Here is a 16,446-nt window from a genome sequence, read left to right as displayed (position 1 = left end):
CCTGAAGGCACTGAATTCTCAAATTCACCTCTAGATGGTAGCTTTCAAATTTCTCACACCAAGTCTCCTGGGGAAATACATTTCCCATTCCAGAATCAGGACACATATACGTATATGCGCATACTGAAAATAATACAAAATAATATTTACTTGGACTATGTATGATGCTTTCTGATATTTTCTTTTTTATTCTTTTGTATTTTATTTTAAAATCCTGGATATGATCCACTACATTGATTCCAAAGACCCAGTGTTTTAAAAACATTGTTCTAGACCACCCCATCTTATTTAAAAAGATAAAGTCCCAAGAGAGGCTTTCTACTATCTAGAAACCAGGTAACCAATGTGTTAAAACTAAGCAACAACCAGTAAGCTCCTATTTAAGGGCCTTTATTTAATAATGAAGGACCATTGAATGCTGTACTACATTGAGTTGAGAAATCTCTGAGTGAAGAATTTTAAGGAAGACACTGGCATGGTTTCTAAACAGTGAACAAAGGATTTTGTGACCTGGCAGTAGACCCTGCAATATCCAGGAGCTCCTACAGTATCGAGTAACCCCTACAATGTCCTGTAGACTCTACAATATCTCTTAAACACTGTGGCCTCCTACCCCAACAATGGTAATTTGTCCTCGATGCCTGAAGCTGCTCACAAGCTCTGGGGCATTTGTGTCACATTTGCATTGAGAACATAACTTTTCTGATAAAATCAGGAAAATTATTATTATACTTGGGCACATTAACAATTGCAGACAACAAACTGATCACAGTTACCAAAGCAGCATTTACTTTTTCTTGCATAGAAACAAGAATACATTTGGAAACAGCTTCGTACTGCATCTTTTAAATCAATGCTCTCCACTTTCCTCTTTTTCCTCTAAACAAGTAGGTCAAAGGCAACAGACAAGGAGCTTAACTCTCATTCAAAACAAATACCACTTTTCTCTAGACAAATCACTGCACAGAGTGTAATTCTTCTCTTAAGGCTGCTGCCTCTGGACCTGTCGTATCCTAAGCTGAAAAGACAGGGTGTGCAGAACAGTGTGCAGGAGAGGATCCTCCAAAGTCATTCGTGTTGACAGTGGCAGTGAGCCTCCCTCCCGCTCCGTGCTTTTAGCTCCAAGGGACTGGGAACCCACAGAGGAGAGCCATCCAGAGAGCCCGGCTCAAAGAGGGAAGAACTTTTCAATCCAGTATTTTGAGTGAGGCATGTAATTTTATATTTTTTTGGTACTACAATAAAAATTACAGTTAACATTAACTCAGCAATTACTGTGGCCTGGAACACTGCCAAGCACAGTGTATCATGTCTTAACCAGTGTGGGCTGCTATAACAAAATACCACAGACTGGCTGGCTTAAAAAGCGAACATTTATTTCTCACAGTTCTGGAGGTTGGAAGTTCAAGATGAAGGTGCTGGCAGGGTCGGCATCTAGCTAGGGTCCTCTTCCAGGACCGCAGAACTTCTTGCTATGTCCTCACCTGGTGGAAAGAGAAATTATCTCTTTCATGTCTCTTCTTATAAGGACACTAATCCCATAATGAGGGCTCCACCTTCGTGACCTACTTGCTTTCCAAAGGCCCCACCTCCAGATGCCGAAACACTGGGGGCTAGGGCTTCAACATTTGGACTCGTGGGAAGGGGGCGATTCAGTCCGGAACATACAATTGTGTGCAACCTTTGGTGCCACTACACCATTAGGAAGTAAGATTCCCATCCACATTTCACAGATTAGGAGTCTGAGACCTGAAAAGCATTTTAATTACTTCCTGGGATCAAAGTGTCAGAGTGTGTAAATGGCAGAGTCTGAATCCAGACCCTACGGTTGTTGGTACTGCTGTTTTGGACATTATATGCTTTTATTTTGATAAGCCTTTTGAGCTTTAAAATAGCTATTTTATCAGCTAAATATGGGCTTTAATTTGCAAACTGTGTGAACATTTTACCAGTCTTTTTATTTTTTTATAGATTAAAAAGTGCAATGAAACCCCATGTGCCAGTTACCCACATCTACTTTTTGTTATTTTGGCTTTGGGTACCTCCTCTCTATATTTGTTAAAGAATACTTTAAAGTAGATGTTAGACATCATATGGCTTTTCCTACAAATACCTCATTAGGTGCTTCTAACAGACATGCACCTCTGTTAATCCAAGGTCGTTATCACACAAGGTTAATATTGATCCATTCATAACAGAGGACACTCCACTCATGGCCAGTTTCTCCAGTTGTCTTTTTTACAGTCTGCTTGTTCAAATCAGTATCAATCAAGGTCTACACATCACATTTGGTTAATGTTTCTCTTAAGTCTCTTCTAATCAATAAAACTTTCCTCTAGTTATCTGGATGGAAACTAGGCCATATTGCCTGTCAAATTTTACACATCCTAGATTTGGCTGATTATATTCTCATGGTGTCATGCATTCTTCACATTTCCCATAAACTTGCAGTTAGCTCTCAAGCTTTGGTTAGCTTCAGGTTCAACTCTTCTGAGAAGAATACTTCTTAGACAGTCTTGTGAATTCTGAGCACATCACCACAGAAGGAACATAATGTCTGGTTGTCCTGCTTTACCAATGATAAGATGGACTTCCACATCCCTCAGAGGCTGCAGAGGGGCATATTATAATTATATCCTTTCTCCTTTGTTTGTTAGCTGTGGTTTACCTGCAGAAAAGAACCTTCCATAATCAATTTTTATTTAGCCTGAAATTCAGTCTGTATAGGACAGTCAGGACAAATGCTATAAATTTCAGTATAATATGTTGGTGCCCAATGCCTTCTAGTTCTTTCTCTCATTGTTGGTGAGGCTTGATGTCTTTTTATCAGTTTAAGGTCCATTTTTATTGTTAACTGTTTATCCAGTTTTTACTATTGTATTTTTGGTCTTTTTCTCACTTTTATACCTTTCTCACTCTCTCTCCTTTTTGTTTTTTTTTGGGCTGAGGAAGATTTGCCCTGAGCTAACATCTGTGCCAATCTTCCTCTATTTTGTGCGTGGGTTGCTGCCACAGCATGGCCACCAATGAATGGTGTAAGTCCACGCCTGGGAACTGAACCTGGGCCACCAAAACTGAGTGCACTGAGCTTAACCACTAGGCTATGGGGCCAGCCCATATGTTTTTTGTTTATTAGTGTAATTAGTCTTATTCTGTAATATATTAACTATATTTTCCCCAATTTGGCATTTGTCATTTTTACTTTCCTTAAAGAGTACTTTTTTGTGATAACACTTTTTAAATAATGTTTTTCATGTTGCCAATTTTAGAAATGTGTGAGGTTTTTTTAACTGCTTCTGGATTTTGAGTCATCATTAGGAAAATTTCCCCAAATCCAAAGTTATAAAGGATTTCATTCATATTTCTCCTATGCTAGTACTTCTGTGGTTTCTTTGTTTCTTTTTCATGTTTACATTTCAGAACTATTGGAATTTACTCTGGTGTATGGTACAGAAGTGGATCCAAATTTGTCTTCTTCTTATATGGCTTACACAGATCATATACTCATTCTCCCCTCTGCTACTTTAAGTTGCTGCCTTTATCATATACTAATCCAAGGGAATTCGCATCTATCCTGTCCCCTTGGCCAGTCATGCACAAATGCAAAATCGTATTTAGTATAGTTTTTATAATATTTAACAATCTAAGGACAATTAGCACTCTCATAACCTGAAATTTTTACAGAGGAAAATGCTATCTAGCTGGGAAATATTGTTGTTTGTTAACATTTGATTGTGCTAGAAACAATCATGACAAATTTGACCAGCCACTGATGTTGTAAATATCTGGTCCACGAATTATTGATATTTTTATTTAACAAATGAACTATTCAATATAATAAGTTGATTGATCAGTTTTTACTTTTCTTCTTTCAAGTGCCTAATTTTGTATATTTTATTATTGTTTAAGAAAAAAATGATTTTCATGTTTTCACCATAGGTAGATAAAAAATGTCAGGTGAGAAATGAATGAGATTGATCAGATTTGGTTTCCAAAGGAATATATCATTATGGCTAGGCTTGTGATTTTTTTAGGATACTGTAGTGAATATTATACCCAAACTGATAATATAGGTCTTAGGCTGGATCTCTTGAGGTATGTGTAAGAAATGATAGCTGAAAACAAAGTATCTTCATTTTAATGAAAGAACAAGACAACCACTAAGTTAGCAGAAAAAGCTTGTAAAGCTTAAAGATTTTGTCTTGTATGTCTCAGAGTTTTCTTAATATTGTTTTCTAGCTTCAAAAATTAGAAAATACATTGTTTCATAGGCTCCACACAGAAGGCCTGAAGAGGGGCTTCTTTATCATGGCAGCCAAGGAATGAGCGTGGAGAGCAGGCTCATCCACCATGGCCATGCCTCACGGTGCCAACTTCAGTGACACCACCACAACATGAGACCAGATAGACAGATTGATGTACAAGATTAGGAATTAACTTTGCTGATAAGAAAACTTCATTTTTATAACCATAGTGCATTTTTCTTTAAAAAATTGACATAAACTAGTATTTGTTAATATGTCACACAAACACAGAGAACTGACGCTCAAGTAGACAGGCACTGACCAAAATAATTTAGAATGACTAATAAATTAGATATAAAAATAAAACTATAAAATGATTATAATCAAATTTTGGAAATAGTTATCTGAGCATGGTTTAAGGAAGGATTACTTAAATATCAATATAAAAGTAAATATAGAAATGACTGATGGATTTGAAAATAAAAAATTGTTGATTTCAGTATGTCAAACTTATAACAAAAATATTAAAAGAGAGGAAACAAGTGGGAGTAGGAGGCCTTCTGCAAATAATTCAAAATTACATCTCAAAAAGGTCGTTGTAAGCTTGCTAAGATTTGGGTGGGCCCCTGCAAGTGGGGGCCCCATGCTTCCACTCCTGTTAGCATCATGGCTCATCATCTACCTCTGCTCAAGGCATTCACTACCGCTACCATGGTGGTGGGGCTCATCAATGGCTGTGAAGCCTTCTCAAGGGTAGGAAGTGTTCAATAAAATGCCCCCCAAAGAACAGGGATGTTAATATCAGGTCTTTGGGAAAATTGCAGCTGATAGGTTGTTGTTTAAAGTGTTGATAATTCTTACTGATGTTTTTATGAAAGAACCATCACTATCTGCATCTCCACAAAGATCAAGGCAGCAAGCAGTTTGGAAAGCAATCACCTTTCTACTCGAGAAAAGTGGATTTGTTAAAAGGGTGGCTGGTGTTTTCCATGATAGAGTATTTTTTTTTTTTTGATGAGGAAGCTTGGCCCTGAGACAACATCTGTTGCCAATCTTCCTCTTTTGCTTGAGGAAGATTGTCCCTGAGCTCACATCTGTGCAAATCTTCCTCTGTTTTGTATGTGGGATGCTGCCCCAGCATGGCTTGATGAGCGGTGTGTAGGTCCACACCTGGGATCTGTAACTGTGAACCCCAGGCCACCGAAGTGGAGCACATGAACTTGACCACTATGCAACCAGGCCAGCCCCTACAGTATGTATTTTTGAGGGAAATAGTTTAAGTTGAGGAACTTGGATTTGGGGAATGTGGACAATCAGAACAAGTGGAGACCACTGTAGTACAGTGAGTGAAGGCATGGACTTTAAAGCCAGATGATCTTGGTTTGTTCTCTAGCTCTAACTTAGGTGCATTACTCAGTGTCTCTGTGCCTCAGCTTTCTCGTCTGCAAAATGGGTAGAGCAATATTTACATCATTAGGATCACTATGGGACTGACTATACACAAAGGCCCTGAACATTGCTTAGCACATGATTACAGTTACATGTGAGAGCAATATGATGATGATGATGGTGGTGGTGATGGTGATGGTGGTGATGATGATGGTGATGATGATGATGATGGTGGTGATGAGTAGGAAGAGGAGACTTAGAATTCAGTGGCTAAGTAAGGTACTGAAATTCTCCTCCCCATTAACCTTGTCTGTGGAATCTCAACTACAATTTTTCTTTTAAGTTAATGCATGCATCTTCAGAAGACTACAGTTAATTCAAATTTAAATATGTTTTAAAGAAAATGTTGCATATTAATTTATTAGGACATTAGTATTGAATTTTTTTGTGGAAGGGAGGACGCAAAGGGAGTCCTCACAAACTTAAAAAGGAATGGAGGTTTTATAAAAGGAGAAGTCAGGTAGGATGAAGTTGAGAGAAGCTTTTGGGTTTGCACAGACCTAGTTTTGTTATGCAATTTTGTCAATTTTGAGTTGTTTGGCACTGGGTAAGTTATTTAACATTACAGTGCTCAGATCAGTCTAGAAAAGGATAAGAAGATTAAATAGAAAATGCAGGTAAAAATTCTATTGAGCCTATTGGTTCTCAATAAATAGTAGCCATCATTTGTTATTGTTATTATTATTATTAGAATTATGGCATAGGGAGATTGACCTTGGAATGGTGGTGTGAAAACCTCAAAGACCACTTTCCCACAAAAGCAGTGAAAATACTGACAAAGAAACTAAAATCAACCATTTCAGAATACTAATGAATTAACCAAAGTCACCAATAAGACTGAAAGTTACCTATCCAGGAAAAATTTCTGGACCTCAGAAAGTCAGTGGAACCTGTGTATGTCAACTTGGGGCTATTCCCTTTCTCCTTGCCTCCCCAGCTCAGTGACATGGTAGCTGTGAAAGACCTGCAGTCTCATAATGAAAGTAGAAGATTGACCTCTTTTGGGACTCTGTTAAGAACTCTGTTCAGAGCACAGTCAATATTTTGTCAAAACTAGCAGTACTTGGGAAGTCTCCATTCCCTGGATATTGTGGCTATTTGATTTAACTAAGAGCTCAGCTCAGCAAAAAGAGCAGTATCCCCAGGGAATCATAGAAAAAAATAGAAATCTTCTGGAAAAATTGCATCTGCCTAAGATTGTAATATCAATTGGTGCAAACAAGGGTCCAGGCGAAAAAAAGAAAAAAAGAAAAGAAAAAAGTAAGAGGAAGTCCTAGAGAACTAGGTGATCACAGAGAAGTTCGAAAAGTATTGGTGAATTCCTGGAGATCCAGAAGAATGCTGTACACATGTGCAGAGCTGTGTGCATGCCAAGGAAAGACTAGGGAAAGGAGAAGGCCCAAGTCACTTACCTCTGGCCTTGAGGATATATGCAAGCTGGAAATTATAGCTAAGCCCATCTCATAAACTGTTTGAAGTTTGAAGTCATGCCTTCACACACAGATCCCCTTGGAAAACATAGGAGGAAATACAGGTAAGACACCTAAGGAAATAGTCTGACAGATGATTGACTGACCACTAAATTTTAATGAACCAAAGGTGAATCCTAGAAGGCAAGGGTTTAAAATAAAAACAAGAGCATAAAAGCAACAATAACAAAAAGCTAACAGAGAACTCAGTGGTCAAACATTGTAGGGAATATAGATCTACTAAATTAGTTCAGAAGTGTCACTAACAAATAAGCAGAAAGAAGAAAAACAACAACAAAGCCAAAAAGAGCAGAAACAACAACAAACCCTGGAGTAGACAGAGGGTTCTGGTACCAGAGTTGTTACAATATATTATCTAAAATGTCTGGTTTCCAAGAAAAAATTATAAAACCTGCAAAGAAATGGGAAAGCATGACACATATACAGGAACAAAAGCCATCAGTAGAAATTACCCTTGAAGAATCCCAGATGTTGGATGTACTAGACAAAGAGTTGAATTCAGCTATTTTAAATACATTCAGAGAATTAAAGTAAACCATGTCCAAAGAATTAAAGGAAAGTGTGACAACTAGGTCTCTCCAAATAGAGAATAGAAGTGAAAAGATTGAAATTACTAAAAAGAACCCAATAAAAATTCTGAAGTTGAAAAGGACAATGACATAAATTAAAAAATTGGTAGCCAGCTACAACCATAGATTTGAGTAGACAGAACAAAGGATCAGAAAACTTGATGAAAGGCCAATAGAGTTTATCCAGTGAGAAGAACAAAATGAAAAATGGATGGAGAAAAACATACTGAAATGCATAGACCTGTGGCACATCATGAAGATTACCAGCACACACTTAATGGGAGTCCCAGAGGAGAAGAGTAAAGAAATAGAGCCAAAACTATTTGAAGAAATAACAGCCAAAAAAGTGACCAAAAAAACCCACATTAGTCTATACATCCAAGATGATCAGCCAACTCCAACAAACTCAGAGATCCACTCCTATCACATCATAATCAAACTGAGAAAAGTCAAAGAGGAAGAGAAGGTTTTGAAAGCAGAAAGAGAAAAACAATGTAACATTTTAAAGTAAGTTTCAATACATTTAATAACAGATTTATCACCAGAAATCATGAAGTGCAGAAGACGATTAGGTGACATCTTCAAAGTTCTGAAGGAAAAAGACTGTCAACCAATAATTCTGTAACTAGCAAAACTCTCCTTGAAAAATGAAGCAGAGAGAATCAAGACAAGTCACAGAATGGCAGAAAATGTTTGTAAAATATATATACCTGATAAAGGACTTGCACCCAAAATGCGTAAATAACTCTTAAAACTCAACAATGTGAAAACAACCCAATTGAAAAGTGAGCAAAAGATCTGAATGGGCACCTCACCAAACAAGACATATATATGGCCAATAAATCCATGAAAAGATGCTGAATATCATTAGTCATTTGGGAAATGCAAGTTAAAACAGTAAGATACTGGACCAGCCTGGTGGCACAGCGGTTAAGTGCACAAGTTTGGCTTTGGTGGCCTGGGGTTCGCAGGTTCGGATCCAGGTGCAGACATGGCACTGCTTGGCATGCCATGCTGTGGCAGGCGTCTCACATATAAAGTAGAGGAAGATGGGCACAAATGTTGGCTCAGGGCCAGTCTTCCTTAGCAAAAAGAAGAATATCGGCAGCAGTTAGCTCAGGGATAATCTTCCTCAAAAAAAAATAAATAAATAAAATAAGATACCACTCATACCCACTACAACTATTATAACTAAAAAGTCAGACACTCACAAATATCAGAGAAAATCTGGAGAAATTGGAACCCTCATACTTTGCTGGTGGGACTTTAAGGTCTAGCCACTTTGGAAAAGAATCTGGCAATTCCTCAGGATATTAAACATGGAGTTACCCCATGACTCAACAATTCCACTCCTAGGTATATAACCCCCAAAATAGAAAACATAGGTTGACACAAGATCTTGTACACAAATGTTCATTATCACATTATCCATAATAGTATAAAAGTAGACTCAACCAAAATGTCTATCAAATGACAAACAGATAAACAAAATATAGTATATCCATACAATGGAATATTATTGAGCAATAAATGGGAATGAAGTATTGACATGAGCTACAATGAGTGAACCTTAAACAAATTATGCTAAGTAAAGGTAGACAGTTATAAAAGATATGTTGCATGATTCCGTTTATATGAAATGCCCAGAATAGGCAAACAATAGACAGAAAATATATTAGTGGCTGCCTAGGACTGAATAATACAGGTGGTGCATGCAAGGAGGGAGAATGGGGAATGACTGCTGATGACTGTGGGATTTCATTTTGAGATGTTGAAAATTTTCTAAAAGTAGATCATGGTGACAGTTGCACAACTCTGAGAATATACTAAAAACCACTAAACTGTGCATATTAAGTAAGTTTTATATCGCAATAAAACTGTTTAGCAAAACAAAGTTAAAAAGAAAGAATTATAAAATAATGTACCTTTTCTAATTATGACAGTCTAACAAGGAGATGAGGCAATTGAGACAGCAGCTAATGGCCAAGTAATATGTTTGGTCTGTTCAGGCTGAGTCTAAGTGCCTTAACATCAACGTTGTCAAGTTAGCAGAGAGCAAGTGTCCCTGCGATGTTGACAGTAATTTCACAGAGCAATCCACAATCAGAAAGCAGGAGGCACACCTCTCCTCTATTTCAGTCTTTCTTTCTTTTCTTTCTTTTTTTTTTTTGATAAGGAAGATTAGCCCTGGGCTAAAATCATAGGCAATCTTGCTCTTTTTGCTCCAGGAAGATTAGCCTTGAGCTAACATCTTTGCCAGTCTTCCTCTATTTTGTATGTGGGCTGCCACCACAGCATGACTGCTGAGTAGAGTAAGTCCTCACCCGGGATCCAAACCCACAAACCTGGGCTACTAAAGCAGGGCACACAGAACTCAGCCACCAGGCTGGCTCCTCTATTTTCGTCTTTGAAAAAATGAGCCAAGCTAGCAATGATGGGCAAAAAGGAAAAAAATGGAGAAGGCGGATTGTCTATGAGTTTTTGCAAGCTGATCTAAATGTTTAATTAGCAATTTTCAACAACTTTATTAGCATATTTGCAAAAGTATATGTTTGTCAGTTCAGTGCTTTTTGTACTCACTATAACTCATCAAGGTGGTGCATATGTTTCCTCCTTCCAGAGTCATGCCTGTGTCTGCTATGAGTCAGTAAAGGGCTAATAATGCCAATGCTGTCATGTGTTGAGTGACAAAATGAGATCTAGTCCTGCTCTTGAGTATGGTATGCCCCGTGGGGTACACCTCACTGCAGGGCCTGGAGACGGGACAGAACCACAGAAAGCAAGGGCTCCAGGTCTGCCCTTCTACCAGCCCAGGGAGCTCCAGCTCAGAGTTAATGATATGGTCCCAAGCACTGTTCAGAAGAGGGGATCCAGGAGTGGAGAAGCAAGCATCAGGTCAATCTCTGGCTTGGGCTCACGGAGCCCACAGACCCCTGGTAACAGCACCAGCAGGAGTGGGGCAGAGCCCCTATCCATGACACTTGGCTCGGGGCAGGTTGCCAACACTGGGCCTAAGGCAGCAGAAACACTAAAGCATCTTGCTTCCTGGAGTAATTAACCAGATGGGAAATGGTCTCTGGAAAAGACCAAAATTCGCAGATAATGTCAGACTAAGAGTCAGTTGACCTATGGAATCCTAGAGTGATTGCCTTATTAAATTCATCTTTCCTGAGTTCTGGATGGACTAAGTTCTGAGGAAGGGTGGAAGGTGTGATAGGAATGGGCCAGGCAGTTAGATCTCGGTGTCTGGGTGCTAGTGAGACTCTGACGAGCATCTCTACTCTATGAAGGTTGATTACAGCTGTGGCTCTCCAAGACGAAAGAAATAAAGACCACTGCCTCCCCATGTGCTGTGTCCACACAGACAATGGTGAGGCTTGTGGCTAGGAATCTCCTGCTGATCATGAAGATCTGCAACAGAAACCTTCTGGGTTAGGTGGCCTTTGCCTATTTATTTTTGGAGTTCTGTGTGTTTGAGGAAAATTTGGACAACAAATATGACCTAAAATTTTAACTCCTAAGTGATCAGAATTATAATTTTGACATTAACGTTTTATAAACCTACATCATTAAGTGTTAATATTTGTTCTATATTTTAGATGGCTACCCCAAAGAAGAAATGATTTATAGATGGAGAAAAAATTCAGTTGAAGCCGCTGATCAGAAATCCTGGCGACTTTATCAGTTTGACTTCATGGGCCTCAAAAACACCACAGAAATTGTGACAACATCTGCAGGTAGGAATTAACTCAAGGAAGTGTACCTCTCAAAAAAAAATCCAACTTTTTTCCCACTGATGCCTAAGGCTCTGTATAGTCATACCTTTCATGTAGAATTCCTTCATGTGTTTGTTTTTAACCAATTATATTCAGGCAACTGATTTGTAAGTGATATTTGAGGTAAAACAACTGATTCAAAAGTGAAAATGTTTTTTTAAAAATGTTTTAGTTGGGATGGGAAAAGGGTGATTAGAATTGCCTTATGTTTTTGAATTGAGATTGTTTGTACTATGTCTGTAAACCCAACTAAGATTAGTCACTACTGACCATATTTATATAACAGTTTTACTAATGAGAGTTCTACAGCTTTCCACACACATAATAAGCATCAAATATTGTGGAGAATCTAGGGCAGCCTAGCTGCATAGTGGTTAAGTTTGTGCGTTCCTCTTCGGCGGCCCAGGGGACGCTAGTTGGGATCCTGGGCGCGGACCTACGCTGTGATGGCATCCCACAGATAAAATAGAGAAGGATGCGCACAGATGTTAGCTCAGCGCTAATCTTCCTCACACATACACACAAATTACTGAGAATCCACAAATAAAAGAAACTGGTGTGAAATGTCTTTTGAATTTTAATTTCTAGCTTTCTCCTTTCCTTTGCTAGCAACTCTATTTTAAATTTAGAGTTTCTTTTAGAATATATTGAAGATAGTAATTATCCACCTATTTGATTTTATTAAGTGATTATTATATGCATATTATAAAGCATATAATTAAGTTAAAAGAGATGCTTTACCTATTAATGTCTTTGAATTTTTTTTATTTTAATAGGTTTCTTGTTTGTTTTTTGGTATTTACTTATACCTACAGTCCACTATTTTGCAACTGGTTTTCTTCTGGCAGGATATGGGGTGCAGATGAGATTGGAATCAGCTTTTCTATTGATCTTATTATTTGTTGATATAAATGATTTATTGGCTCTTAAAAACTCCATAATAATTTGTTTCATGGATGATTGAATTAAGATGTAAAGTTTCATAGTTAGCGGTAAATATCTTTAAAGAATGGGTCAAATTCTTGATAGAATTGTAAAATAGAGGACTATTTACATGTTAAGAAAGGTCTTAAAAGCTATTTGATCAATGGAGAAAAGCAAAACTTCCCTATAGGTTCCTGGTGGTAAAGGTGAGAAATGGCATCTGTGTTTAAATATCAAACATGAATAAAGTTAAAGGAATGGGAGATTTTAAGTTATTTAAATGAACTGTGGAGGCGGCATAAAGGAAAATGATTTTCTCAATTATGAGTCACCTACATTAATATGTAATTCTGCTCTCTGATTGTTGAAATGAGCTAGCAGACCTTTAGTGTGTAAGGCAGCCCAAAGGGGGGCTCATCAAACAGGGAGGATAGTTCTAGCATTTAAATGTCAGACATGACAAGCTTTTCCTTTCCTGGAGTTCTTCAGAAGATGTTAAAGGAAAGGAAACACAAAGGCGAGTTGAACACACTGGGTCAGGGGTTTTGAAATTGATGATAGGAGAAGAGGAGCCCAGGGAAGTGGCAAATGTAGGGAGATGTGGAGTAGAAGGAATGGTCTCAGCAATTATTGTGTTAAGTGTTATTGTGGTAAAAAAAAAAAAAGTATGAAAAATATTCACTGGCAGCAAGAAGCTCTCAGTCTCACTAGGAAAGCATGGTAGACAAGAGAGATTAATGAACAAACTAGGAATTTATACACCAGCATAACAAATAGATATATCATGCTCAATTTTACGGAAGACAGAAGCAAAGTTGAGGGCAGTCTATTACCAACAAGAACTGACTTTCCCTGAAATTTGTTTTCTCGTTCAAGGCAAAGACATCATTCCGTGAAGTCAGTGAATGTATTGGCATTGATGGAAGGATGTTCTCTATCTGCTCTTCTTATATGGCTTCTCCTATTTATATATGAAACTTCACATCATATTGAATCTTATAAATCACTGTGGCTTCTCTAGAAAATAAGCAAAAAATATATTCTAAAGAAGTAAATCTGCATTAAAGAAATTGAACTCACTTGCTTCCAACAAATCAGATGCTGTTTGAAGACAGGACTGAGATGTAAATGATGGATTTTCACTTTTTGTTTCTAGTGCTTCCAGGGGTTCAAGGTGGTCACCACTGCCCCATACCTGTCTGCAACAGGCCAGAGTGCCCTAGATCCTGTTCTCCAGTGGAGAGGACTTGAGCCATCACCATGATCACTCTTTTGCATACTCCTTCAGCTCCCTTTCCCCTTTCTTTTGCACAAAACCTAACCTTATTAAATCTAGCCCACTACCCAGTACACACTGCACTCATGCAGCATTATGAGGCAAATAAATAAACAAACAAATAAATAAATAAAAACACACAACTTCCATCACTGGTCTCATTTGAAGTCCTTGGCCATGAATTTCAGGTGAGCCTTAAAGTAAACATACTATGTTGTGCTAGTCCAATATTTCTCAACCTTTTATTCATTATCACCTCTGCTAAGGAGTCTTTTTGGATATTTTTTTTCATTGTCACCTTGCCTTGAAATAGTGATGCTACAGATATGCTTGTATATTTTCTCATGTACCATGGCCTTTTGGAGGGCTACACATGGTAATATCCAAGATTTTTCACCTTCCCACCAAAAACACATTTTTAACCTGTTAGAGGCAATATGACTTCCATTAAAATGCGCATTCTAGTCTATTTATTCTCCCTCTCTCCTAGATGGCTAGTTCCTATTTTGTTCTCAGTCTCAACCTCTGACAGCTCCACCTTCTCCCTGACTTTCCACTGGGGACCTTGCTCCTCACCATCCCTAGAATGCTGAAGCAATCAGAAAACTTCCAACACGTTTGCTCACCTCTTGCAATTGCTGTCCCATAGTATTGCAGGTGAACTCCTATTGCTTATCCATGTGTGCTCTATGTCCTGTTTGTTCTCCACTACACAGGGATTTCTTCAGCACATCACCCTCTCTCTTACACCATATTTTTTTAATTAATTTCTACTGGATCATTATAGCCATCAACTTAAAAACTAGTTGTTATTTCCCTGATCTTCAAAGAAAAAAAAAAAGATTATTTCAGTCAGGTTTCCAGCAGGCAACAAAGGGCACACACAAACTAGGTAATTAAGAAGAAATTAATATAGAGAAGAAAATATTTACAATCCTGCTGGCAGTTCTTAGGGCATATTGCAATAAGTCATTGTGTTAGGCAGACTAATGGCCCCCAAAAATGTCCATGTTCTAATTCCCAGAACTTGTGAGTACATCACGTTACATGGTAAAGGGAAATTCAGCTTGTAGGTAGAATTAAAGTTGCTTGTCAGCTGACCTTCAGATAGAGAGATTATCCTGGATTATCTAGGTGGGCACAATGTGGAAAAGGGAGGCAGAAGAAGAGAGTCATAAGGAGATGTGACTCCAGAAGAAAGGCACAGAGAGGTGCAACATTGCTGGCTTTGAAGATGGTGGAAGGGGGCCACCAGCCAAGGAATTCGGTGGCTTTAGACGTTATAAAGAGCAAGGAAATTAATTCTAGAGTCTCTCAAAAGGTACAGCCTTTTGACCCTCAAAAGGAACACAGCCCTACTGATACCTTGATTTTAGCCAAGCAAGATACATGCCAGACTTCTAATTTAAGGAACTGTAAGATAATAATTTTTTGTTGTTTTAAACCACTAAGTTTGTGGTCATTTGTTATAACAGCAACAGGAAACTAACACAGCTGTATCCATCTACCAGCTGTAACATTGGGGCTGAACAAGTTGATATCCATGCTCCTGCAGTAGAATCATGCTGGCAGGGTCCCTACGGCCAGATGTGCCCAGAAGGTGAGACCCACAAGAACAAACCTAGGTAAGACAGTGTTTGGAATACCTTCCTGAGGTTGGATCCCTCTCCTGATTGTCCTAGACCTGTGAAGTTCTTTGCCTGAAGGGGATCCAGCTACTGAAGTTCACCTGCATTTCCAGGGAGAGTCCTAGGATCTTAGATTATGCAAGATCCATTCAGGCAGCTAGCTGTGGGGCTGTGAGTAAAATACTTTCCCCAAGATCTGTAAAGCTCTTTGGTGATTATGCCATCTCAAATTCAGCACCATGAGCTGGATGACCTTGACTACAGTAATGCCAGCTAATGTATAATATGCCAGTTGCTATTTTAAATGTTTTACATGAACAAACTCATTTAAACTTCACAATGCCCACACATGATTGGTGTTAGGACACCCAAAGCTCATCAAGGTAAAGTAATGTGCCCACTGCAAGTTATTGGTGAAACTGGAGTGCTCTGAAGCCTGCTCTCCTCAGACTACCTTTGTCATAGAACCCAAGTTAAGCTTATGGACATGGAAGGATTATGTTGCTAAAGGATGTTAAATATGAGCAAAGTGAGTTTTTGTTAAAACGCCATGATAGAGCAATCTAAAATATTTAAGAAGTTGTGGAAATGCTCATAATGTACTGATTTTTTTTTAGTATTTTCTATACAAACTTTGCTATGCCCTCAAAAGTATTTTCAACCACTGGTCTTAGATTCAATCACCTATTAAATCATTTACTTGCAAAAGAGTTTTCAGAAAAGCTGGAATATGGACATTTCTTGATCTTAAGTAATCTCCAGGCTAGAAGGGAATACAAGGAATTAGAATTTACTGAGAGACGCATCCATATAAATGTGTCCCACCAACTGCTGCAAGAGCGAAGAGGTGAGGCAAGGCCTCATTGTTGCCACTTCAGGGAAGAGTTCACGTGTGGTCAGGGGTCTCAGCATCTCCCCACTGTCTCATAGAGGTCACCAGTATTCTACGAGATATCAATGTCAGTGTTCGCAGAATTGTTTCCTAACCACAGCAATCAATCAGGAAACACTACATACTTCATTCTCCTCCTGAAGATGCCTAATGTGTCAAACACAAGGAAAAAATGTGTTAAATAAATCAGTCTGTGTT

At 38.4% G+C, this 16,446-nt stretch overlaps 1 protein-coding gene across 1 annotated transcript in view; it reads left to right on the top strand.

Annotated features, from left to right (window-relative positions):
• The window catches only part of GABRG3 (gamma-aminobutyric acid type A receptor subunit gamma3), a 584,553-nt gene that overhangs the window by 498,965 nt on the left and 69,142 nt on the right, over window positions 1–16,446 (top strand). Inside the window, exon 6 of the mRNA XM_046654572.1 lies at window positions 11,352–11,489. Coding sequence (XP_046510528.1) covers window positions 11,352–11,489 — 138 coding nt within the window. The remainder of the gene's footprint in view (window positions 1–11,351; window positions 11,490–16,446) is intronic.

This window comes from Equus quagga, chromosome 2, assembly GCF_021613505.1.
Source record: "Equus quagga isolate Etosha38 chromosome 2, UCLA_HA_Equagga_1.0, whole genome shotgun sequence".
Classification (NCBI taxonomy): Eukaryota; Metazoa; Chordata; class Mammalia; order Perissodactyla; family Equidae; genus Equus; species Equus quagga.
Note: the sequence above shows the minus strand (reverse complement) of the source record. Positions and strands in the feature narration are given on the sequence as shown.